General features: G+C 38.0%; 12 protein-coding genes across 12 annotated transcripts; 7 read left to right on the forward strand and 5 right to left on the reverse strand.

The window, feature by feature from the left end:
* The first annotated feature begins 162 nt into the window (after nt 1-162).
* RHIMIDRAFT_256832 (uncharacterized protein) lies at nt 163-1,863 on the forward strand. Its single transcript, XM_023611239.1, has 8 exons — nt 163-423; nt 477-567; nt 623-760; nt 817-946; nt 1,002-1,081; nt 1,127-1,237; nt 1,291-1,395; nt 1,445-1,863. The coding sequence occupies exons 1-8, from the start codon at nt 407-409 to the stop codon at nt 1,535-1,537; spliced, it is 765 nt and encodes a 254-aa protein (XP_023465621.1). The 5' UTR covers nt 163-406; the 3' UTR covers nt 1,538-1,863.
* A 4,178-nt stretch (nt 1,864-6,041) lies between these two features.
* RHIMIDRAFT_285246 (uncharacterized protein) lies at nt 6,042-6,867 on the reverse strand (the record flags this gene model as incomplete). The annotated part of the gene is made up of 4 exons (XM_023613257.1): nt 6,042-6,177; nt 6,229-6,401; nt 6,453-6,716; nt 6,772-6,867. The coding sequence occupies 4 exons, from the start codon at nt 6,865-6,867 to the stop codon at nt 6,042-6,044; spliced, it is 669 nt and encodes a 222-aa protein (XP_023465622.1).
* Nucleotides 6,868-7,547: 680 nt separating this feature from the next.
* Nucleotides 7,548-11,595, reverse strand: RHIMIDRAFT_297729 (RIC1-domain-containing protein; the record flags this gene model as incomplete). Its single annotated transcript, XM_023614284.1, has 18 exons — nt 11,408-11,595; nt 11,237-11,344; nt 11,007-11,182; nt 10,806-10,942; nt 10,249-10,732; nt 10,159-10,195; nt 9,956-10,069; nt 9,783-9,905; nt 9,496-9,735; nt 9,137-9,446; nt 9,001-9,083; nt 8,540-8,951; nt 8,386-8,480; nt 8,180-8,338; nt 7,971-8,087; nt 7,835-7,921; nt 7,700-7,787; nt 7,548-7,651 (listed from the first exon to the last, which is right to left on the reverse strand). Exons 1-18 carry the CDS (start codon nt 11,429-11,431, stop codon nt 7,548-7,550), a joined length of 2,898 nt encoding a protein of 965 aa, XP_023465623.1. The 5' UTR covers nt 11,432-11,595.
* A 109-nt stretch (nt 11,596-11,704) lies between these two features.
* RHIMIDRAFT_203549 (glycyl-tRNA synthetase) lies at nt 11,705-13,414 on the reverse strand (the record flags this gene model as incomplete). The annotated part of the gene is made up of 3 exons (XM_023606692.1): nt 11,705-12,678; nt 12,766-12,901; nt 12,965-13,414. 3 exons carry the CDS (start codon nt 13,412-13,414, stop codon nt 11,705-11,707), a joined length of 1,560 nt encoding a protein of 519 aa, XP_023465624.1.
* Nucleotides 13,415-14,176: 762 nt separating this feature from the next.
* RHIMIDRAFT_314054 (uncharacterized protein) lies at nt 14,177-15,590 on the forward strand. Its single transcript, XM_023614911.1, has one exon. It carries the CDS (start codon nt 14,235-14,237, stop codon nt 15,567-15,569), a length of 1,335 nt encoding a protein of 444 aa, XP_023465625.1. The 5' UTR covers nt 14,177-14,234; the 3' UTR covers nt 15,570-15,590.
* A 92-nt stretch (nt 15,591-15,682) lies between these two features.
* Nucleotides 15,683-16,042, reverse strand: RHIMIDRAFT_203739 (uncharacterized protein; the record flags this gene model as incomplete). The annotated part of the gene is made up of 2 exons (XM_023606709.1): nt 15,683-15,834; nt 15,886-16,042. Coding segments are annotated over 2 exons (309 nt in total), but the record flags the coding sequence as incomplete, so codon positions are not given.
* Nucleotides 16,043-16,944: 902 nt separating this feature from the next.
* On the forward strand, nt 16,945-17,508 carry RHIMIDRAFT_244365 (uncharacterized protein; the record flags this gene model as incomplete). Its single annotated transcript, XM_023610062.1, has 1 exon — nt 16,945-17,508. One exon carries the CDS (start codon nt 16,945-16,947, stop codon nt 17,506-17,508), a length of 564 nt encoding a protein of 187 aa, XP_023465627.1.
* Nucleotides 17,509-17,524: 16 nt separating this feature from the next.
* RHIMIDRAFT_20477 (uncharacterized protein) lies at nt 17,525-18,075 on the forward strand. The gene has a single exon (XM_023606781.1). The coding sequence runs from the start codon at nt 17,639-17,641 to the stop codon at nt 17,999-18,001; it is 363 nt and encodes a 120-aa protein (XP_023465628.1). The 5' UTR covers nt 17,525-17,638; the 3' UTR covers nt 18,002-18,075.
* A 149-nt stretch (nt 18,076-18,224) lies between these two features.
* Nucleotides 18,225-19,019, reverse strand: RHIMIDRAFT_297740 (TPR-like protein; the record flags this gene model as incomplete). Its single annotated transcript, XM_023614285.1, has 3 exons — nt 18,895-19,019; nt 18,660-18,833; nt 18,225-18,605 (listed from the first exon to the last, which is right to left on the reverse strand). Exons 1-3 carry the CDS (start codon nt 18,967-18,969, stop codon nt 18,225-18,227), a joined length of 630 nt encoding a protein of 209 aa, XP_023465629.1. The 5' UTR covers nt 18,970-19,019.
* Nucleotides 19,020-19,774: 755 nt separating this feature from the next.
* RHIMIDRAFT_183005 (uncharacterized protein) lies at nt 19,775-19,936 on the forward strand (the record flags this gene model as incomplete). The annotated part of the gene is made up of 1 exon (XM_023605816.1): nt 19,775-19,936. A coding segment is annotated over one exon (162 nt), but the record flags the coding sequence as incomplete, so codon positions are not given.
* Nucleotides 19,937-20,192: 256 nt separating this feature from the next.
* On the forward strand, nt 20,193-24,135 carry RHIMIDRAFT_292758 (ATP-citrate synthase). Its single transcript, XM_023613922.1, has 3 exons — nt 20,193-20,587; nt 20,653-23,166; nt 23,225-24,135. Exons 1-3 carry the CDS (start codon nt 20,234-20,236, stop codon nt 23,864-23,866), a joined length of 3,510 nt encoding a protein of 1,169 aa, XP_023465631.1. The 5' UTR covers nt 20,193-20,233; the 3' UTR covers nt 23,867-24,135.
* Nucleotides 24,136-24,431: 296 nt separating this feature from the next.
* On the forward strand, nt 24,432-24,846 carry RHIMIDRAFT_244369 (uncharacterized protein; the record flags this gene model as incomplete). Its single annotated transcript, XM_023610063.1, has 3 exons — nt 24,432-24,436; nt 24,457-24,787; nt 24,841-24,846. The coding sequence occupies 3 exons, from the start codon at nt 24,432-24,434 to the stop codon at nt 24,844-24,846; spliced, it is 342 nt and encodes a 113-aa protein (XP_023465632.1).
* Nucleotides 24,847-25,201: the final 355 nt, after the last annotated feature.

Raw genomic sequence — 25,201 nt, forward strand, 5'->3', positions numbered from 1 at the left:
AACAATACCTTTAGAAATGTATGTACACTCGTAAAATACAAACAAAAAATAGCCGAAGTTGCCTAATGAATAACAATGGTCGATATTCATAAGCCACCTGTACCCATCACTGTTAAATTACCATTTATGGTATCCATTCCGCATAAATACCTTTAATGATTGGATAGAGAAGCGAACTAAAAAAATGGTGTATACCATCTAAAGTATGCAAATTGACTTTGAGAGGTTAGATACTTTATTAATGACACAAAGATCATAGATGTATGAACTATATACAGTTTCAGTCAACTATCGTCGATATTATAATGAAATAAGCGTGCCTGAAATGAGACCCCTTCAAAAATATTTTCTAGCTCTTCACTCTCCGCTAAGACGTGAACCTTTATTTTTTTCGTGTTGTTGCAAGATGCCAGCAGAATTAAGGTAAATGACCACTAGTTTACCAAGTGCTTGTTACTAAAAATTTTGTATGATAGTAATTATGAGTTGAAAAGAAAGCTAAACATGGAAGAAAACCAGAATATTCTACGGGAACTAGGTTTGGGTGTACCTACGGGTATAGCAGCTGTAAAATGATACATTAAGGAACAGAAGAGACATGTTGAATAATTTCTTCATTCAGGACATTCCTTCAATTGGACGACATGAAAAGGAAAACAAGAAAGTCAAACGATACTATAGAGCACCACCCAAGTCAAAAACGCCCAAGACACCTGTAAGACTATCACGAAGAATTCGAGGAGAAACTCCTGAAGAGATAGTAAGATGATCATCTTCGATATAAAACGCGTATCTAAGATTATATTGCCCCTATAGACTGAGTTGGATGAAATAGTAGATGAAAATGATAGAATACGTCAGCTGGATATAGCGGAAAGACCAAATGAAGCAGACAAGGATGATTCTCTGCCCGCGATTGAAAACATATACGTACCTCTAACACTAAGTATGGTAAACTGTTTGATCCAAGTGTTTGTTATCTGATTTAATCATGGCACTAGGGAGCATTGGCACGACTATTTGGTCACTAGGAACGTTAAATACTGGCAAAGGCAGGTCAAAATCATGGAGTAGTAGAGGAGTAAGATACTAAGTTTAGACAAGAATTATTACTAATAATTACAAGTGCAAATACAAGCACCCTTATCCTATTGGATACAGAGCAACAAAATCACACTTTGGCAATGAATACACAATGGGAATTGAAGCAAACTCTAATGGAGAACCTGTATTTACTGTAAGTTGAGAACATCTCCCAGCTACGATGCGTATGCTTATGCATCTATGTAGGTGCAATTGAACTCTACTACTTTTACTGGAAAAACTCCAACTGCCCCATGGACTGAAGCATGTATAAGGAGTAAATCAAGTAGTACGCGTGTGAGTGGGCCACTGGTAAATATCTTTACAATTCTGTGTATTTTCTCTATTAATACTTTTTTAGTTCTTTGGCTTTTCTGATCCACTGACAATGTGTTTAATCGAAAACATGGAAGGATACCAAGAAGCAAGCTTACCAGAGGAAAACTCTGATTAAAGTAACGCATAGCATATTAAAATAATTCAAAAGTTTACTCTTCATACAGGCTTTTCAGGTCAGTTAATAAAATCGCCCCATTCATTTCATTTAGTTTTCTGCTGTGCAATTGTAACCATGACAATAGAGCATTATGATTTAGCTATGAATTGCTTATTCTAACATTTTCAAAGTACTTTTTGGTCATAATAGTATGGTGATGTATGGCTATAGATGCTTAGCTTAATACTCTATTTTCTTCGCTAGTTAATTTTATGAACATAGAAGCTTTTATCACTTTAATAAGAGTTTATGCAGAAAGGCGTAGCATAAAATCTTGATCCACCATAATCACAACTTATTTCTTTACATCTGAAATTTTATATAAAAAATCTTTATAAAATAAATTACACTGAACTCTCGATTACGGAATGCCATTCGTACTCCCGATATGTATTCCATGATTAAAAGTCTACTGTAGTTGTTGTGCAAAGACATGATTATTTTACCTGCTTGAATAATTAAACATGTCAAACAGCTTCTAATTTTTTGCTATTACTTCTTTATACGCGTATAAAATTGATATTCATCGTATTTAAATGAGGCTTGCTTTTAAGTAGTAAAAACCATCTTTTATTCCTTCTTTTACTTTTAACTTGTTGAGTATCGTGTTTATCATTTTCCATATAAAAAACATAAATTCTCTTTCACTTTTTGACTTTTATAACAAAGCAATAAAAACTAGTCTCTTTCACATAAAGGTGACTTATATAATGATTTATTTTACATTTTTATTTCTTGTCTTTTCTATTTTACACACTTTCTCCTTTTTTTAATTTTTAATTTTTTAATTTATGGAAATCAATTCCTTATCCAAATTCATTGCAGATAGAGAGAGATACCAACCACATCATTTTAGTTTATTTCTTTGAAAAGTTGTTTCGATATAGCTTTGCTTTGAGCCCTCCTTGCTTTTGCAAAGAAAAATTAAAGTATTTTAGAGCTGATTATGTTGAAATTATTAATATCATTGATATTTCTATGCAACTTGATTGTCTTTGTAAAAATCGGTAATCGATAGAGTACAATGAAAAAAAAAAAAAAAAAAAAAAAAAAAAAGTTGATTTCTTTATTATCTTTAGGACACGCTACTTTCTGATGCGCCTGGATCAATTTATTTGGCAGTTATTGATCCTGTCTTTTAATAATTGAAATAGACTTTATATTCTTAGAAACCAAAGAGCAGTGAAAAAGAATAGATAGACTATAAAGGTAATTTAAGGAAACAATGAAAAAAAAAAAAAAAAGTCGTGACAATAACGCAAATTTTGTAAACAAAAAGGATTTATTACTTTATATATTTCCCGGAGGACGTTGTTGTTGTTGGTTATGATGGTGGTGGTGCATATTGCCTGTATTTCTAAAACTGTCATTTTGATGAGGTATCATCATAGGTGGTCTCATCATTGGATTTGGCGGTGGAGGCGCGCCGCCTATATGTCCCATTGTATTAATTGAAGGTTCAAGGAAACGTGGAATGAAAGGTAAAAACGGTTGTCGCTGATACTGCTGCTGCTGCTGTTGCTGTTGCATATAGTTATTGTTGGGGTTAAACATGGGATCTTGATTAGGCTGGCCCGGTGGGAAAGAGGGTGGTATGCCAACAAACATAGCGTTGCCATTTGCATTATTAACAAATGGTTGTTCTCTTCCTCTTTCATCCATGTTGGGATCTGACATCATCATTCTTTGTTGATTCATTGCAAATCTTGTATCAACAGGTCTTGGCTGCTGCATGTGATATTGCTGATTTTCCACCATCGATGAAGGCACGGGTTGTTGACCACCTAGAATTTGCAGCATCGTGCTTTGATTTGACTCTTGATTGGCATCATTGTTACCTGTTACACTCACAGACATAATCGCAGGATCCTGAAACATGAGCGGATTTTCTAAATAACCATTAGTATACACATGCCGCTCAAATATGGTTGATCTTACCTGGCTTTGGTTCATACTGCTCATCTTTCTTTTCTAAACTTTCTTGTTGATGAGAAGAGGCTGCCTTTCGAAGGAACTCGCCAAAGAAGTTCTGCGCTTCTGTCCTCACGTCCGGGTTGGTATCTTGTGTGAAATTTCCATCCACAGACGATACACTTTGATTAGATGACCTAAATGAATTTTGTCTAAAGAAATTTGGTGGCGTGTTTCCTTGTAAATGATCAGGAGTAGGTGGAGGAGGATGGAAGTGTAGATTAGGAGGCATTGATCCATGTCTTAACGGACTCATGTGATGACTACTGGGTGTGGATCCATGACTTTCTTGGTCTGGTTGTCTTTGAAGCATTCCCTGGCGGTGCATCATGTGTGAATGATGAAGTTCTTCCATTTTTACTTTCTGCTGGTCATTAAAACTGATATTTACATTGGGCAGCAAGGCTCTAAGATTCTCGCGGGACTGGAGTTCGTCTATATTACCGTTCAAATGCATAGCATTGAATTCAGCTCTTAACTTGTTTGTATCATCTATAGGCCCGTGATGAGGATGTTGGTGGTGTGGAGGTCCGCCAAATCGTGACATATTGAGCATTTCTTGTGGATGGGGTGGGGGATGATGTCTCATCATTCCATGAGGATGAGATGGAGGTGGAGGACGAGCGAGCATGTTTGGAAATGGTGGTGGCTGATGAGAGAAACCAGGCACATTTTCATTAAGGTTAAGAGGAAATCCAAAATGTGGAACGTTGGGAAGAGGCGGAGGAGGAGGTCGATGCTGAGGGAAACCGTTGTTCATACCAAACAAACCACTTGCTTCCATCATACGTTGTGAGTGTTGCAAACGACGTGCAGCAATGAGTGAAGGATCTTGACCGTTAAATGGATCGAAACTTCTGCTCATCCATTCCGGCAAAATAGGTGGTACGGGAAGTCCAGGAGGTGGTATAGGTTGACGTCGACTTTCTGGCCAAGCTGACACATTGTTTTCAAACGCACGTAAAGTTTCTTTAGGCAAATTATCCTCTAAAGGTTGTTGCTGGCGAGATGAAGGAATGATATCTGTCAAAATCTCTCGTTCAACAAGAGTAGATAATCTTTCCATAGCAACTAATGGTGAAGGAATGTGCTCGCTTAAGCCAGAACTTGTAATATCTGATTGTGTATCATTGCTGTAAGCTGTATCTTCATTATGACTATGAGATTTTTCAAGGTTTTCTGGAAGTGCTTCATTAGCCATTGCCACGTCAAATGCTTTAATGACTTCTTCATTTAAACAAGCCAGCACCTCTACTTTCTCTTTGGTTCTCTCGTCTTGTCTTTCATTAAGCACGTTTCCTATGTCTGCAGCCTCTTTCTCAGTAGGTTGTTGTACATCAAAGACATCTTCCTTTTGTCTCTTTTCGTTATTAAGATCGACCTTTGACGTTTCCTGTAGGGCGATATGCTCGTTCAGATGTTCCTGGTTACTCTGATCTGCATCAATCAGTTGCTTTTCCTCCAAATTATCAATCTGCTGCCCATCTGCCTCAACATTAGCGGTCTTTAAGCTACCTGTAGTTGGCTTCTCCATAGAGGAAGCGGCTTCTGCTTTGACCGTTTCAATTAGTTGCTCAGTCTTTGCTTCACTCTCATTCATGGTGATATCTTCATCATTTTCAGCGATATCTTTATCACTTTCCATAGAAATATCACGCGTTTCCTTTTCTTTCAAAGAGTTTACACCGAAAGAAGCCTGGTCCTTTTCGATTCCCACACTTGCCTTCATCGGTGTTGAAATATCATGAATGGCAGATGGCAAACTTTCCTGAGTAGGAATTTCTTGTGCTGTATTAATCTCTGCAGATGGCTCGCTTTGAGTGATGTCTTTTGGCTGATGTGTGGCCTTCTTTGCTTCTCTTTCCGCCTCTTCAAATTCCTCAAGCCGTACCATACGTCCTTTGCTCTTTTTCTCCTTCTTTACCTTCAATAATGGTGACTGTTTAGGCTTTTGTATAGTTTGTACAGCATCGGATAAGGATGGCCCAAAGTGTGTAGGAGTAATCACGTTTTCATGCAAAGATACAGATGGTTGGGCCTTTGCCCACGACGCAGTAGGTGGGAGAGCTGGTTTTTCTTCTTCTTCTAGGTTCATCTTGATAGCCTTTTTAGCTTTCTCTACCACTGTCTTCTTTGTCGTAGTTGATTTAGAAGGTTTTAATAAGACAGGGCTAGTCGTTGTTTTTGCTTTCACAGGGACTTCCTTGGACTGCATTGGCGGCGTTACGGCTGGTTCTTCAGTCTCTGGCACAGCCTCAGCAACAGCAGGTGAAACTGGGACAACCTTGGGTATAGGTGCCCATGTGCGAGGCGTGGTCGAAGCGGATGGTCTACTTTCTGCTACAGCAGCCTTTGATGTCACTGGTTTTAGACCAGTTGCAGGTTTCTTATTGGGATATGTCGAGCCATTCAAAGATGTTGAAGCTGTATTGCTGTGTTTACTGTCAATTATTTTAGTATCTTTTAATAAAAAGGAATCGTAATATGGTCCTTACCCAATTGCTACTGTATCTTTATTGTAGCTATCCACATCATCACCGGGTTCATGCAAATACATACAGTTTGGATTAGGACAAGCCATATGCCTCAAGTAGTAAGTGCAATATTTAGTTGTTCCATAGGACGCTCTATGGTGATATTAGTTATATGGCAACCGGTCGCTTTGTTGACCAACGAACCTGATAGTTTTACCGTCAATCTCTATTCCATTTAAACCTTCGATTGCTTTACATGCGTCCTCTTTCTTTGCAAATGTCACATAGATTCCGACCGAAGCATTAGTATTTGTAGTGATTGAGCGTTTACTGATGACCACTTTATCAATTTTGCCATACTTTCTAAAGATCTCGTTCTATAATAGAGTTAGAGCAAAACTCTTGATTATTCTCGGGTAAAAACTTACATCTGCATAGGCATATTTCGAGCTCATGCCAAGAACATAAACCAAGTTCTTTTGGACAACTCGTACATTGGAAAGCTGTCTTCTGGTTGGATCTCGCATTTCTCGTGTTTGACGGTCCTTTTCTTTCTTTTCTTTCTTTAAACGCATAATTTCTTCTGCACTGACAGGAATAAACTCGACAATTTGTTCGCTGTACAGCCTTCTACAAGCAGGGCATCGACCATTGAGGTTAGTTTTGATGTGATGCCAACAAAAACGACAGATCTACATGAAGCAGTTAGATAAATAGAACAAAAAAGTCAATGAAGATATTATAAACCTGATAACCGCAAGGACATGGCCTAAAGTTTCTGTCAGCAATGTCCAATTCTTCCATACATAAAGGGCAATCAGGATCCTCTTCATCAGAAGACATATTCATTACACTTTTATTATAAAACAAAAAGGCTCTCTGTATGTGTGTATTTATGTGTTTGTTGTATTTAAAGTACTGGTTTTACTTTTTACTTAAAGGGGGGAAAAACTGAAAAGAGTAAGAGAGAAAGAGAAAGAGAGGAAACTAAGTCCAAGGCAAATGCGTAATTTTTAATTGCCTTTTAGCTGAACTTGAGAATAGGGTCTTTGAACCAATCAGAGCAATACTACTGCTAAGCTGACTGAGTTCTAACTAGAGACAGATTGTAAAAGCATCTGAACCCTATTACAGGTGAAACTGTTTCCTCTACAACAGTATGTTTTCTTTTTTGGAGACATCCAGTCCAAGCTAATAACGAGACAGATGACATGGTTTTTACAATAGTTTCGAATGGATTGAATAATAAAAAAATATATGGATATAATCAATCGCTCTTAATGAATGACTTGTATGTACTAAGCTTTTACTACATTGCTATCTACATGAATCATGCCTACCATCATTGGATATGATCCCTTGCCTGAATTAACTAACAAGAAGAACCTCATAGACTAGCTGAAGCGTCAGGGTAAAAATGACTTAAATGTGACAACAAATGTTGCTTGTGCTTTTCGAAACTATAGACACAAAATAAACTTTTCTAGATAACTTTTTGGGAGGACTTAAACACTGTGTAAAGATTATACATCCTTTGTTTTCACTTTATCCATTTGATTGTCATTCGTGTTATTATCTACATGTGACTTGATCATTTGAAGTGCTTCATAAAGGGCTTTTCCTGTATCTATTTTGATCTTAGTCTGTTTCTTTTGCTTAATCATATACCACTTACTATCAATCGAACTAAGGAACCTAACCAATTCTTTACATAACTCATAATTATCTTCATCCATGGCTTTATGTAACAGACGCATTGTGTCCTATAAAGAATAAGGCATTTATCATTTAAACGAATTGCCTGCCTTACTTGTTCAGCTACAGTTAAGGGCTGCATAGTTTGTAATATAATAAGATATGAGGTGGCAGTATGTAACCTTCCTTCTTCTAGGCATATCTAGAGCAAAAAGTTAATTTCATTCTTATTTATCATCATTACTACATACCTCAAACAAATCTTTGGGTTTACCAACAACAGAGAATAAATAATCCCACAAGGCTACCTCTGTCTTTCTTGCACAGCTTACAATTACATCAAGGGCGTGAGGAAATTGATCCAAGAACTTGATGACTAAAGGCAAGATAGCATCTATCCAAACATACAATTAGTAGAATTCCAATAATAAAATTATCTGCTATACTTGCCATCCATCACATCCCGTCCTGCTTCCTCTTCTAAAACTGTATGCAACAGTATCTCTAGTACATGGCTGAAATAAGTGAACTTTTCATATGCTTTAGCAAATGTAACAGCATCCTCTTCTAGATCAGTTTGTAGCAAGTATCTAAAAATATGATGCAGGAATAAATGCATCTTTCAAGTGTTTTTCAGTCGTTATCCTTTAAAGCTTTTTTTTATACCTTGGGACTCATCTTGAATAAGGCAAATCCCAGGAAGGCGTTATATGATATGCTTTGTTCAACTCCAATGACAATTCCCTTTTCAATCAAAATGGCTATATGAACATAAGCAATTACGCACACAACCATATGTATATACAAATTGGCCTCTTACATATAGGATAAAAGTCTAGAGGCATATCAATCGCTTGATCTTTCAAACCTTCAAAATCATCGATTTTCCATCGAGTCCTCATTTCATTAGACGGTAATGAATCTTCTTCATTGTCAATATGGTATCCTAATAAAAATGGTCTTCCAATATCAAAACCTGGAGACAAATGTCCGGGTGTCGTAGGTGTGGATGGCTCACTCTCCGAATAATGATTGCTGGTGATATCGAATTCTTCAGGAAGTAAAAAATTCGTAAGAACCCTTAGGCCCTTCCCGTTCATGATCCACAATGAGGTTCGAAGGTTTTCAATGCCTTTTTTCCCTATCCAGTAATATTCAGTTTTATCTGAAATAATATGAGTATTAAAGGGAATGGGCGAATGTTCTTTCTCAGTCGGATCATCCGTCTTGTCCTATCATATTCATAGTTAAAAATAAGCTGATAGAAAAGGGTTATTTTACATTTGACGAAAGTATAAGCAACTTTCCTCCAACAAGCAAAGTAATATTTGATGAAATGACGCTATCAGTAGATCTGATGTATTCTTTCCGATGTGTGTTAAAACAAAATCTGTATCCAAATCATGATCTTGATTACCTCCATGAGATATATGAAATAGGCTGATGCTTCTGACCTTTGATATACGAGTGACGATTCCATCAAGTGATATCCTTCTTACTGGCTCCAGCCTTGCAAAATTTAATTGCCTGTTGATCATGTTGTTGCTATTGCTATTGTTGTTGTTGTTATTGCTTAACATAACATTATAAATATTCACAATGTTCTCTGTTGTATACACAAGCAGAAAGTTTCCACATAATGTCATATAAACAGGCATACTAGATAATGGTTCAGTGTATAACACTTGAGAATGATCCAGGTTATTGTCACGAGAATATAGACGAATCTATCAACGATGAAAACACACACATGATTATATATTGAGCACTTTATACCTCATAAGTCTTTTGTTGGACATTTTCACAGGATACTATCAATATTGTCTTGTACCAAACCATGCCTCCTCTGACAAGAAAACTTTGCTCTTGCTGTTGATTTCCAAAAAGCTTCCACCTGCTTGAAATGGTATTGTAGTGAGCAAATCCGCGTTTACCGGCAATGGCTATGTAATTGCCATCTGAGCTGATAGACGAGTAGCGAATGGGCCAATTATCTGCGATATACATGGCAGGATACTTTTTATGCATTAAATAAAAACATAAATCAATAAGATAAATTGTACCTGTATATGTGTCCAAGCTACAGCTGCAGGATCAATCGTGGTGCTCTCATCCTGATAATCGCCACTACTATTATATATTAACATTCGATCGTCCATTTGTAATAAGCCTTTCTTTGCGTTATCCTAGTAAGCGTTTAATAACAAACAAATAAAAGATGAACGCGCAATCTTACAGAATGTAAGTAAGTCGCTAGAGCAGATTTAACAAAGGGGAGTGTATACATAATGTTCTCATTTGCTTTGTATTTTGCTAAAACATATAAACTATAATTTCCTGGCCCCCAAAACTAATGCATCAACTTTAAGGAACCTATTGTTCTTGTTTCTTTTTTTTTTCTTTTTTTCTTTTTTTCTTTTTTTCTTTCTTTCTACTTACCAGATATTGAATACCCTTTATATATGTATCCTTCAAGCTATAATCCCGTTACTATGTTGATGGCATTTACTTTTACTCGTGTTTCCTTACTTTTCTTCATTGGCTATTTCATCCAGCTCATTTGTAGCACACAACATGCTTCCATAGACACTCCAAACCGCTAGTCCATGGCTTTCGTAGCCAACAGATAGCGCATGTCCATCAGACGTCCATGCTAGTGATGCAACAGATCCTGTAGATGATTTCCATGACATTAACTGCAACTTGTGTGAAAACACCGGTGGTGCATTATAATTTTCGACAGAGTACACATAAACTGTTCCACCAGTTGTCCCCACAGCAATCAATGAAAAGGTTGAATTGATGGATACACTCGTAGCCTTGTCCTCCACAAGAATATCCCCTTTCCCATGAAAGCATGTCCCTACCCACTGAATCTTGTGTTCTGAGACAGTCGTTGTTCCTTTTTTCTGACTGTGATTATTCTTCATCTTAGTGAAATACACTTTCCCATTTGCTGACAGCCAAACAAATATGTTGAGACTCTTTTCATAGGTGATGTAGGATAATTGATCTATATATTTAAAAGTAAGATCTCTATCTTTCTGTCTTTTGGATATCCCGTTTTTATATATATGTATGTGTACCATTGCTATCAAAGAAGTCAATTTTGGATAAAAGTGAAGATTGAGTTGCGTTCGCTTGTTGTGGGTTCCAAGAAATACATTGTATTGCTGGCGGTGAATGTGTGGCTATAACGAGAGTATCATCTAAAGATGTACCACTATATGATATTATGGTTTACTTAAAGCTGATAATATAAAGATATCTGCTTTATATATATATACCAAATAATGCCTGCATCCACTCTTATAGTCAATCTGAATTTCAGCAACATTGTCTTTGGTCCTTTTCCCTCTCCTGGTCCTGCCATGACTGCATGTGTTGGGTTTGGAAAGTTGAGTTCAAAGGATTGTTGTTCATAGGATAGAATAGAATACAATAGCAAGTAGTTTTTTGAAGTCTACTCTTTAATGAATAACAATTTGCGCAAAATCAATAGATGCATCCCTTTTACCTGAATAGCAACATGTGTCATGTCAGGCTTCCAAATTACTTTTACATTCTCACCAAATTCGTCAATATGGTTCAATGACCGTTCGACATAGGATAATACTGTAGTTGGCTTATTGTTATTTAAATCTGTTTTAATATACTACAAATTCTACATGCACACTTTGCAACATACAGTTGACGAACCTTTACAGACCATAGATAAATAGAAGTGCGTGTACAACTGATGAACAAGGACGCGTTATTAGAAGGTTGGAGAGATAGAACACGCTGAACTTTTGACGAGTAAGCTTCGCTACTGTCTTTAGTTATTGTTGAATCAAGTGAAAGTTGGTTTGCAATGCCATTAAGCCAATACATTATTATTTTATAATAAGAAAAAGAAAGAAGAAAACATAAACAAATAATGATCGACTTTAAGCAAGTGCTTGATTTGACCAATAAGGAAACTTCTTTTTTTTCTTTTTCTTTATTAATCAAGGTCATCATTTACAAGCTGTGAACCAACGTAGTGCCGTACTTCCTTCCAATGCATTCTTTGTTGTTCACCAGTATCTCTTTCTCTTATAGTAACAGTGTCATCTTCCAAGCTTTGATAATCAACCGTGATACACCATGGAGTACCAATCTCGTCATGTCGATAATATCGTTTTCCAATCTTTAGTTTCTGTGACTCAACAACAGTGTACCATCCATGGACACGCAAAGATTTGGCAATCTTTTGTGTTAGAGGCATGAATTCTGGTTTTCCTGTCAGAGGCATGACAGCACACTTGATAGGTGCAAGTTGAGGATGTAGTTTGAGTACGCTTCTAGCTGGTAGCTTACCATTTTCATCCTCAATTTGATGGAAAGCGTCGCATAAATAAGCCAGCATGGCACGATTAAGCCCACACGAGCTTTCGACAACATGAGGTATATATCGTGTTGAGCCTGAAGGCACTAATGATCCGTCATACTCGCCACTCTCTTTAACAGCGTCAGAAATGGTTGGGTTCTCATCATCAATTTCGAATTTAGCACCAGAATTCTTTATGTGCTGTTTAAGATCATAATCACCTCTGTGTGCAACACCTTCTACTTCGCCCCAGCCCCAAGGGAACAAGTACTCTACATCGGTACATCCAGTAGCATAATGTGCCATCTCGTTTTTCTCGTGATCTCGTTGTCTAAAGTGCTCAGGGTGACAAGCATGCTCTAGCCACCATTCAAATCTCTTTTGTCTCCAGTATTTAAAGTAGTGTCTTGATTCCCAAGGCGCTACAAAGTATTCGAGTTCTAGTTGCTCAAACTCTGGTGTTCTAAAGATACCATGTTCCAAACGAATTTCATTTCTAAATGATTTTCCAACCTGTGCAATACCAAATGGTGGTTTCGTCTTCATCGTACGGACAACCTGCTCAAAGTTAACAAAGACACCCTGAGCAGTTTCTGGTCGAAGATATACTGTCGATGGTCTCAACACGTCGTCAACAGCAGCTCGAATCGATGATTGTGTTTTGGTTGCCTGCTCTAGTGTTGTCTGAATCACACGATCGATGGGATCAATGGGATCAAGAAAGGTTTTAAACATCAGATTGAAAGGTCTACTGGCAGTTAGAAAGGGCGAATTTGTATTTGGTTCAACATATCCATCATAACGAATTGTAGTGGGTAATCTCGATTCATCCTTCATCTCAAACACGATCTCTCCATGGCCTTTTTCAGGATTACATAAAGTTGAACTCTGTACATGCAGTATCACTGTCTTTCCTTGTAAAGATGTTTTTATACCAGGAGCAAGCTGTTCTTCAATTGTCTTTTGCCAAATCTGAGCTATCTCCTTACTTGATGCAGTCAGTGGTATATTGCCATTCTTATCCAAGGTCAGTTCTGGAGCCTTGTCTGGTCTAAAGCGCTCTTTTGTTAAGGTACAGTCGACAAGTAGATCTGTGAATTCATCAACATGACCAGAGGCTTTAAGTACTGGGTGAGGTGTAATAATACTCGTGTCTATGCCCACAATATCGTCTCTACAATAAACGTGTCGTCGCCACCATGAGTTAAGAATATTCTTTTTGAGTTCGACACCTAATGGTCCATAATCATATGCCCCTCTTAAACCACCATAGATCTCGGCTGATTGATACAAGAATCCTCTACGTCGACAAAGATCTAGTAAAGCACGAAATTTCTGAGCCATGGAATAGAATGTAATAAAGTCGAGAAGAGAAAACTTACCCCCTTGAACATGTCAAATTATACAAGTCACAATACCAGAATTGGAAAGATCCTCTTTTCTCTCTCTTTTTGCTACAATCAACCACATGACAGATCAAGAAGAGATTCGTAAAAAAATTCCAAGAATCATCATTCCTGAGAACTGCAAATTGTATGAAATGGTTCAATATCAGTGTGAGGCAAGCCTTTCATGTATAGAATGTAATCCCTTTCCACGACTCTTTTTAAAGTAATGGTCCAATTAAGTTTGAACAAAAACTTCTCTTACTGAAGTATATTTAGATGTGCTGGCTTACCAACTGTAGAAGTGACCCCTGAATATGATCAAAATGGCAACCCTGTATTCAGGTATATGTGTGAATTATCATTACCTTTGGCTATTTTATCATATTAAATCTGTGATAGCATAATACCATCTGAAAATCATACATCCTCCCAATCCTATTGAATACATTGCCGATATGGACAGTTAAGAGCTGGACATGAGAAAAAGAGGGATAGAAAGAGAGAGAAAGAGAAATAGAGGGAGAGAGGATGGGTTATATCATGTATAGATTATACTATTTATTACTACACAATAAACATTTTTTTAATGCAAAAAGAAGGGTGAAGCACTCACCTGATCCAGAGATAGAAAATAGACAGGGATTACCATTCATGCTTACCTCCTTTTTATTCATCTTTAAAGACTTGCATAAGAGTTACGACTAGTATATCATGAATTCAATGAAAACATATAAAAAGTCAAAGAAAAGCTGTTCTTTTGACGATATCAAAACATAATGTATAAATTCCACTTTGTCTTTAGTGCTCTCATCTCTGCACTTATTCTGCAAGATGCTCTCGCTCAAGGAACCAACGTTCATGCTCCAAATACTCTTCATGATGACTGGAGCAAGTTTTTCTTTCTTCTTTCTGAACTGAAGAATCTTGGAAACCCTGATTCACTTCCAAAGCATGATGTTCAAACTCCTGTTGTATCCTGGCAACCTGCTGAAGGCTCTCCCGGGCCTAGTCAATTCTCACCTAAGCATGTCATTAAACATGCCTCTAGAGCATTCTCTCGGAAAAGACACCCTCGGGCTACTTTTGAATCCCAAACTGACCATCCGCCTGACACAAGGGCAGTTGATGATACTGTTGTTTTGCTATCTGATATACAAAGTATTGGCTCGGCACCTTTATTATCTGGTTTAACAGGCGATGGCTATTCCGTATCCACTCTGCAGTCAAATATACAAGGCAGTGACTTGGCATCTTCTATTCCGCCTAGTGTACAAGGAAATACCCCGCGAAATGATATACAAGGCAGTAATTTAGCACCGTTTATCTCATCTAACGTACAAGGAAATACCATTCGACATGATATAAAAGGCGATGACTTTCCTGTATCTTCTCTTCAATCTGATGCCCTATCTGTTAAACCAGCCGCTACTGGTCAACAAGCTAGCCCTCCAGATGCTTCGTTACAATCTTTTACTAACCTTCCTATAGATTCCATTGCACCGTACGCTACATATCCATCGATTCAAATACCTGATGCTCTCCATGTACCGCAAGCAAATGGCCAATCTTCAATCGCTCAGGTCGGTGTTAATACGCCTGCCTTCCAAGCACTTCAGCCGAATACTGCCTTGTCTAGCCCTGGGTCTCCTCGGCCTGTTGTCTATCCGATTGCTGACCCTCTTTCGGCTCAATCCGCTGCGAATCCACCTGCTATATCCGCTAGTGATTCTCCCGTTACTGCCTCTGGGAATCTTCCAGAAAATACTCCCTCGCCTCCTGCTGCTCCTACGGCTCCTGCTAGTCCTGTGCCAGAAAATGCAGCTCCTTCTTCTACATCTCCAGAGCCTCCTACGATGCAGTCTATTGTGAGTCCCAATCCTAGCCCATCAAATACGATGATTACGCCTGCCCCATCAAGTGCTGTAACCACTAGTATTAGTATCACAGCCTCTGTCACTACAAGCACAGTGTCAATGAAGACAACAACTTCAACTACTCGTCTTGTTACTCCAACAGTAATTCCTTCTATGTCCAATGCTTTGTCTGATCAAATTAATTTTGCTGAATTATCCCTTAGCCTTTTTATCTTAATATCATCTGTATTTTTGTAAAATGATATAATAATAAAAGAATGATGTATGTTATATGCAATTATGAGCAAGTTTATTACTACACATCTAAGATTATAATACAAATAAGCGGGGTAACAGAAAATGTTTCTCTTTTAGTTGACAGCAAAAGACTCTCCGCAGCCGCAAGTTCCCTTGACGTTGGGATTATTAAATACAAAGTGTTCCGATAGCTTATCTTGAACGAAATCCATTTCTGATCCTAATACTGTGATTAATGCTTTAGAATCTACCAGTACAGTGACACCTAAAGTCCAATGTTAGCAAATATTGATTAAAAAACTGTGAGATACTTTACCGTCTTGATTAACAATTTCGTCAAATTTGCCTTTTGTGTCTGTAAATTCCAAGGTATATGAGTTTCCTGAACAACCCTTTTGCCTGACACCCACCCTCAAGTATTTTGGTGTGGGTCCTTGTGTCAAGTCTTTCAATCGAGAAACGGCGGCAGGTGTCTATAAATATATAAAAAAAACAGGGGGTAAGAAGAGGGGGAAAATGAGATCAGTAATTGTACATGTTATTCGTACCAAAGTCAATGCTGCTTTTCTTAAACGTAGTCTTGAAGTTGCGGCCTGTGTCTTTAATGATTCAGCGGCAACTTGTTTTACAATGGCACCAATTGGCATTATTATTATTATTAATTAAGTTTATCAGAAAGAAAGTCATGGTAAAGGCTGTAATTAAATATTATGTATTTGAAAGAAAGCCTTTGATATGATTGGATAATCAAAAGGAGAGAGCATTACCTCAAAAGGAGAGACAGTTTGAATGCACATATAGTCTTGAAAGTAACGGGCCAAGTCATAATTAACCAAGAAAAAAGAGAGAGAGATAGATAACAGAGATATACATAATTCGGTTTCGTACCAAAACGTAAATTAATCTTCCGCAAATTATACGTCAAACATTTGGAAAGCCATTGCTCTTCATGTTCAGTGTTTTGAGATTTCATGCTTATAAAAAATAAGCTTTGACATGTATTTAAAAAATATAAAATAAAAAGAAAAGCCAATACTTTGTCGACCCTCCTTTTGCGACAATTACCGCCTCACACCGAGCCTTCATGCTTCCGACCAAACATGCAGCTAGGCTTTTTTCTGCATTACCAAACCCATCGTTGCACTGGCGATTTATCAATATCAGCGCAAATTCTTTATCTGCCTTTGTTAAAGAACCTTTACCACGGGGATACAACGATCAACTAAGAATGTTTTGCAGAGCCTTTAATTTAAGAAACTAAGAATCAATAGGTAAAATCTTGTCTGTAGATTGCTTACATGTACAGTACTCAGTAACCTTTTTTACTTGTTTGAAGAGTGTTGATGATTTGCTTCCGAATCAGAGCAGCAAAACCATGTTTGCAAATACTGTCAAGTCTGATGGATTTTCAGTTGATTTTGTATTCAACAAAAGAACAACAAAAGGTATCTCTTTAACAGCAAACATTGATTTAAAGCTTGAAGATTTTGGCTTGGAAGAAGTAAAACAAACTTACCAGCCCATGTTTCTAGATCCTGGGAGAAAAAGCGTGTTCACTGCTGCAATTTGTTTAGATACAACCAACCATCAAATAAGACGCTGCTCAACAGCAGAGTATTATCACATTACCGGATCGACAAAGTACATTAAACAGCTAGAAAAGCTTAAGGTTCAAAAGGGCATAAAAGAAATTGAAAACAGTATACCCTCTTCTAAAACAGCTGAATGCGTTGCTTATCTCCTCTATATTGAATACATTCTTACCCATGCTGGTGTCTTATTCGCATTTTATGATTACAAAACAGCAAAGGATCACTTTTACTTGTATCAAGGCAAACAGAGAGCGGCAGAAGAAACGGTGAACATACTTGTACATGGAGGTACCAAGTATAATAAGAGAAAGAAGAGACACAGGAGGAAAAAAAGAAGCAAAAACTGATGGCAAATCCAAAAGAAATAAAGAACCCAGTTGCCAAAAATAGGTATGTAATCAATTTTAGCTTTGATATTCAAGTCTTATCTAATTATTGTTTTAAAAAAGCCAAAACTGGAAGCCCGTAAAGTTCCAAATGGAAAGAGAGAAAGTGCCCCTTGTAGTCTTTGGTGCGAGAATGTTTGGCAAAGACTCGATAAAGCTGAAGGAAAACAGGCGTGGCGTCACTGGAGTTTTTTGGCGAGCGTTAAAAAGAAGAGAAGCAGCTAGAGATCTTATCGCCGTTACAATTGATGAATACAAGAGTTCAAAAGTTTGCAATGCTTGTAATAATAATCCTCTTGCAAGAATATCTGGATTGAAAGGCTGTAGTATCCTGGTTTGTAACACCTGCAAAACATTATGGCAACGAGATGTCAGCGCTTGTAAGAATATGCTATCCATTTCTCTTTCGATTTGGGATGGAAGAGGTCAACCTTCCAAGCATAGAAGAAATTAAATGTTTTTTAAAATTGCCATAATGAACACGGCATCCCTTCTGGGATAAAGACTGTTACAGGTAAAGATATCTGATAATTTTACTTGATCTAAAAAAAGCTTTGATTTTTACTAAATTTTTGTATAGTACGAACACTAGTTCGATGTGACTGTGTATTAAGCTTAAAAAGATACATTCTTAAAAAAAAGCAAGAGATTATGCATAGCAATATTTGTGAAATACTTTATTTGTTTACAAAATTTACACTATAGCCACCACTGCCTGAAGGGTCTTTGGTGAATTGAAAGTTGTCTGTGGATAAACCAAATTTGCCTAGGAGGGTATTGCCGACATCCTTCAACTTGTTCAACATCTCTTCCTTTTCCTTTTCCATCTGAAGGTTTATCTTTGTAGGTAATTCTTTTTCTGCGCGCTCACACTCCTTGAGAATATATGTATCAATCGCTAGAGTCTTTAGTTTCTTATAGTCTTCCAATGCTTCTGACATGGATGCATATGTTCCAATCCTTTCATTTGCTTGAGCTCTTCTGAGTAGAGCCTTTGTATAGTTGGGATCTATTTTGAGTGCTTGAGTACACATGTCTTTGGCATCTTTAAACTCGCTCTAAAAATATTTAAAATTAGGTCAAGTTTATGTACAAGTAAGCATAGAACTGACCAATTTCATATGGCATGCTGCAATGTTTGCAAAATAGACAGCTCTTTCTTTTGTACAAGTGAGGGGGCATGCGAGTAATGCGTGTTCATATTGTTCTATAGCCTCTTTATATTCGCCTTGACCAAAATGTTGATTTCCACTTGATTTAAATCGAGTTGCCTCTTCAATGAGTTTCTATATAAGAAATAAGCGTCCTTTTCTCTCTCTCTTTTTACAAAGCTAACTTTAAACCTGCCTCATATTCTCCTGGCGCATATTCTGTACTGTCATAGAATACATCACCATCTTGATCAGCCTCTTCAATGATCATGTCTGAACCCTTTACCAAAAAAAGAAGTCAAAACAAAGAAAAAAAAAAACTAGTTTCATAACAAGATACACACTAATTATTTTAATCACTGGCTCATCTTTTTCTACTCTGTGTCTTCACTATGAACACAGTCTATTAATGCATAACTTATATTATTTGACATGTTTAATTCTTCAAAAGACACTTCCTCAGTGATACATTCCTCGAATATGAGTTGAATGAGTCAAGTCGACAAAGTTAGAAATAGTTTGCTAGATATCAACTATTACTATTACTATTACTACTACTATTATTTTCACTCTCAAGCTTTAATAAAAAGTCTTGGCCAATCATAATTTTAAATAGGTAATGGGACATTCCTTACACATTTTTCATATATGCATTATTCAATTACAGTAAGGATCATTAAGTCAATCCATTATATATAGTTCAAAGGGGATGATCTTGCTATATATATATATAATATGCTTCTATATATTTCTTTCTTTCTTCTTTTCCGTCCTTCCTTTATCTCTACACTTAAAAGATGCTCCCATATCAAAGTACATTATACCATCAGCAGGAACAATCAAAATTGTATAACCCAGTTGTGGCACCTTATTATCACTCCATCTATCCATCGATCACACCCCCATTAACACCAACAATACCCTTTTATTATTACCCTCATCAACAACAACAACAACAACAACAACAACACCATCATCATCACCATCATCAACCATCACCACAACAACAACGCCAACAACAACAAGAAGATGATGATGAAGAAGAAGAAAAGAAAAGAAAGTTACAACATAAGCATGTATGTGGCTATCAGCAATGCCAATGGAGTTTCAAGAGATATGAACATTTAAAAAGACACATGCTTGTTCATACAGGAGAACGTCCCTTTGCTTGTGAGCATCCTGGATGTACAAAGTCTTTTGGTAGATCAGATAATCTGCGGGCACATTATCGTACACACTTTAATAAAAAGAGGAAATCAAGGAATTAGTAAATCACGTAATCATCAATAAATCAACCATTTTCTCCTTTTTTTTTTTGTCTGCCTCAATGCCCATCATATCTGGGGTGTCCCCAAAGTTGTTATTTGGGGGAGATACTCTAACCGAGGACTAGACCCAAACCAGATTCTACTCCTCGGTGGCAAACCATATTAGGAAACTTGGTATTTTTAAAGTCACGCTTGACAGCTATATTTATTCTCTTCTTTTTTTATCTTTTTCTTTTCCCTTTTTCTAAACCAAACTCTTTTGAAACAATGTCTGCCAAAGCCATTAGAGAATATGATGGCAAGTTGCTCTTAGCTTATCACCTATTGCGTGTACCCGTACCCAATGATACTCCATCTCTCTTTACTCCTGCCGCAACCAAGTTGGCTCATATCAACGTTAATACTTCTCTCTTGAATGGCCCTGCTGGTGCATTTGATGCTGCTTTGAAGCAACAATTAGATAACCTTGAACAAAGTCATCCTTGGTTATTAACTGACAAGTTGGTCGCTAAGCCAGATCAATTGATCAAGAGAAGAGGAAAGCATGGTCTCTTGACCTTGAACAAGGACTGGTCTGAAGCCCGCAAGTGGATCGAAGAGCGTGCTGGAAAGGAAATTAAGGTAACATTTTAAAAAAGTGTGGGTGAGATGATTCCCGATTGATAATCATCATCTTTAAATTTTAGATTGAAAGAACGACGGGCGTCTTGAAGACCTTCTTGGTCGAACCATTTGCTCCGCACCCGGCAAACACCGAATATTATATCTGTATTAACTCCGTTCGTGAAGGTGATTACATTCTCTTCACTCATGAAGGTGGTATTGACATTGGTGATGTCGACGCAAAGGCTCTTAAGCTCTTGATTCCTGTCAACACCGAGTTCCCTTCTGCTCAAACCATCAAGGACACTTTGCTCAAGGATGTCCCAGAGTTCAAGCACGATGTTTTGGTTGACTTTATCAGTCGTCTCTATGCTGTCTATGTCGAACTTCATTTTACCTATCTTGAAATTAACCCCTTGGTCGTTACAGATCCTGTGGAAGGACAAACCCCTCAAGTTATGTATCTCGATTTAGCTGCTAAATTAGATCAAACTGCAGAATTCGAAGCTGGTCCCAAATGGGCCATCGCACGTGCCCCTCAAAATATTGGTCTTGTTGCCGATCAACAACACGTCGACCAAGGTCCTCCTATGGAATTCCCTGCTCCCTTTGGTCGTGAACTCACTCGCGAAGAAGCTTATATTCAAGAGCTTGATGGTAAGACTGGTGCTTCACTCAAGTTGACCGTCTTGAATCGTGAAGGTCGTGTGTGGACTATGGTTGCCGGTGGTGGTGCTTCCGTTGTCTACTCGGATGCTATTGCAGCACTTGGTTATGCTCACGAATTAGCCAACTATGGTGAATACTCTGGTGCTCCTACCGAAACTCAAACGTATGAATATGCAAAGACCATCCTTGACTTGATGACTCGTGGTAATGCTAATCCTCAAGGCAAGGTCTTGTTCATTGGTGGTGGTATCGCCAACTTTACCAATGTTGCTACTACCTTCAAGGGTATCATCCGTGCCTTGACTGAATTCAAGCAGGCCTTGATCAATCACAAAGTGCGCATCTTCATCCGTCGTGGCGGTCCCAACTATCAAGAAGGTTTGCGTGCTATGCGCCAATTGGGTGAAACTTTAGGTGTCGAAATCCAAGTCTTTGGTCCTGAAACTCACATTACTGATATTGTGCCCTTGGCTTTGGAAGGCAAGAGTAACGATGTTGCTACTCAACAACAACAATCTGGTTCCTCTGGTAACTTGTTCCAAGATCAAATCTTTGGTACTCCATCCGGTGCCAACACACCCAAGTTGACCATCGCCGAAGACAACAACTCACCTACAAATCCTAATGACCGCATGACCTACTTTGCTACTGAAGCTGACGAATCCGCCGAATGGTATCGTCCCTTCACCTCCAAGACCCGTGCTTTAGTCTACGGTATGCAACCTCGTGCTGTCCAAGGTATGCTTGACTTTGACTTTATGTGTAAGCGTGAAACTCCTTCTGTGGCTGCCATGGTCTATCCCTTTGGCGGTTCTCATGTTCAAAAGTTCTACTGGGGTACCAAGGAAACCTTGATTCCTGTCTTCACTTCCTTGAAGGACGCTGTTGAAAAGTTCCCTGAAGTCGATGTTGTCGTCAACTTTGCCTCTTGCCGTTCCGTCTTTGATTCCACTCGTGAAATCTTTACTTACTCTAATCAAATCAAAACGGTTGCCATCATTGCTGAAGGTGTCCCCGAAAGACGCGCTCGTCAATTGTTGCATGAAGCCGAAGCACGCAAGGTCTTGGTGATTGGTCCTGCTACCGTTGGTGGTATCAAGCCTGGATGCTTCAAGATTGGTAACACAGGTGGTATGATGGATAATATTGTCGCCTCTAAGCTTTACAGATCTGGTTCTGTTGGCTATGTTTCCAAGTCTGGTGGTATGTCCAACGAATTGAACAACATCATCTCTCGTACAACCGACGGTGTCTACGAAGGTGTTGCTATTGGTGGTGACCGTTATCCTGGCTCCACTTTCATCGACCACTTGCTCCGTTATGAGGCCGACCCCAACTGTAAGATGCTTGTCTTGCTCGGTGAAGTAGGTGGCGTTGAAGAATACAGAGTGATCGAAGCTGTCAAGAGCGGACAGATCAAGAAGCCTATTGTTGCCTGGTGTATTGGTACATGTGCCAAGATGTTTACAACGGATGTTCAATTTGGTCATGCTGGTGCTATGGCTAACTCTGATTTGGAAACTGCTGATGCCAAGAACAAGGCTATGCGTGCCGCCGGTATCATTGTTCCCGAAACATTTGAAAAGATGCCCTTGGCTCTCGCTGAAGCTTACAATAAGCTGGTCAAGGACGGTGTCATCATTCCTCGTCCTGAGCCTGAAATCCCCAAGATTCCTATTGATTACTCTTGGGCTCAAGAATTAGGTCTCGTTCGTAAGCCTGCTAGCTTCGTATCTACCATTGTTGATGACAGAGGACAGGAATTGTTGTATGCTGGTATGCGTATCACTGATGTCTTTAAGGAAGATATTGGTATCGGTGGTGTTCTTTCCCTTTTGTGGTTCAAGCGTCGCTTACCAGACTATGCTTGTAAATTTATCGAAATGGTCTTGATGCTCACTGCTGATCACGGGCCTGCCGTCTCTGGTGTAAGTCTTCTCTTTTGTTTTGTAAATTAGGATGGATTCTAATCTTTTTATTTTTTAGGCTATGAACACCATTATCACCACCCGTGCTGGCAAAGACTTGATCTCATCTCTTGTGTCTGGTCTTCTTACTATTGGTGAAAGATTTGGTGGTGCACTTGATGGAGCTGCTACCAACTTCACCAAAGCTTATGACAGTGGAATGACTCCTCGTGAATTTGTCACTTCCATGCGTAAGGCCAACAAGTTGATTCCTGGTATTGGCCACAAGATCAAGTCTCGTACCAACCCTGATATGCGTGTTGAATTAGTCAAGGACTACGTCAAGAAGCACTTCCCTCGTACACCCATCTTGGACTATGCATTAAAGGTAGAAGAAATCACAACAAGCAAGAAAGACAACTTGATCTTGAACGTGGATGGTTGTATTGCCGTTTCCTTTGTTGATCTCTTGCGTGAATCAGGAGCCTTTAATCAAGATGAAGCCGAAGAATACATGCGTATTGGTACATTAAATGGTTTGTTTGTCCTTGGTAGATCACTTGGTTTCATCGGTCACCACTTGGATCAAAAGAGATTGAAGCAAGGATTATACAGACATCCTTGGGATGATATTTCTTATCTTTTACCTTCACTGGATCCAGAAACATTAGATCCCAGACGTGTCAATACTCGTGTTAATGTTCAACCCAAACAAGCTTAAAAAAATACATAGTAATACCTTTCATTCAATTTTGCAGTTTGCAGACGTAAATATAATATTCATTTTAATAATAAAGTGCTCATGGCATTAATCCATTATCAGCGTGATTCTTAACTCAATTCGTGCCTTTTAGTGATGATCTTGTTTAATATTGTATCTTTTTGTTTCCCTCACAATTATTTCGAGGTGTATAAAGATAAAAAAGAGCGAAAGAGTTTTATGTAAAGATGGCTCATTATTATGCAATAAGCAGCCTTGTAATATCCACGCTACTATCCAATGCTTAAATACAATATCTAGAACTGAACCTAATGTTGTTATAGGATCTATTATACCCTAAGCAAATATAGTCAAAACAGTTTAAATAACTTAGCTTCTGAATATATAAATATTGATCATGCTATCACCTCTCTTCCCTTTACTTTATTCCCGAATAAAAATACACACAGCCTCATTGTAATTTTTTACTTTGTCTGATTCAATAACAAAACCAGATACAACACAGAGTTACTCCTATACAGCAACAGACTCAAACTGGATGGTTTCTCAGAGGCTGATTTGTTACATGACGTATGATCCTTTTTTTACAGAGCATTCAAGGACAATGAAGTTAAGGCATTGTTTAGCGAAAGAGCAAGTGGAGCTGTTACCTTAGTCAAAAATGAAGATGGAGTATTGGAAGCAGGAGACAAAAAGTCAAGAAAAACTATCGACGCCAAAGTTGATATTCTTTTTGAAGTATGCTATAATGACCATAGCCTTTGTGAAGTTGGCAAAGACGACGTTACGGTAACTGACAACAAATATCTTGATGACAGACTTAAAAAGCTTTCTAAAACACTTAGAGATATGATGCTCTTATTGGTACAGAAGAACCCTAGAAAAATAAACAACCTTTGGCTGTTGAATGTCTGGTTATGGGTAAGTTAAAAATATTGCATAAATAAAGATATATTTAGTAATCCACTTCTTAGGCCTAAGTATGAAGTTTGTGATCATGAATGCCCCTGTCGGATAACATATTTCTTGGCTTACAAAAGCTTTCAGGCTTGAGCTCGCGTCCCCTGTCGCGACTATGGCTGTTAGCTTCTTGCTTACGCTTAGAGGTAAACAAGCAATGACGATGGCTCATAAAACTTTTGATCTCATTGTTGATGGTTCAAACAATACGCCATCTTTAGCTTACTATTTTCGCCGTAAATCTGTCGCTTTCATGTAAATAAAGCTTATGTTCCTTGATAAAGATAACCAATTTTTAGATTATCAGCTATTCTTAATTTTTTATTTTTAAAGAATTAAGTTTCATTTGATTTAACAATACTTATTAAAAAAACT

The sequence above is a fragment of the Rhizopus microsporus genome (genome assembly GCF_002708625.1).
Source record: "Rhizopus microsporus ATCC 52813 unplaced genomic scaffold scaffold_10, whole genome shotgun sequence".
Classification (NCBI taxonomy): Eukaryota; Fungi; Mucoromycota; class Mucoromycetes; order Mucorales; family Rhizopodaceae; genus Rhizopus; species Rhizopus microsporus.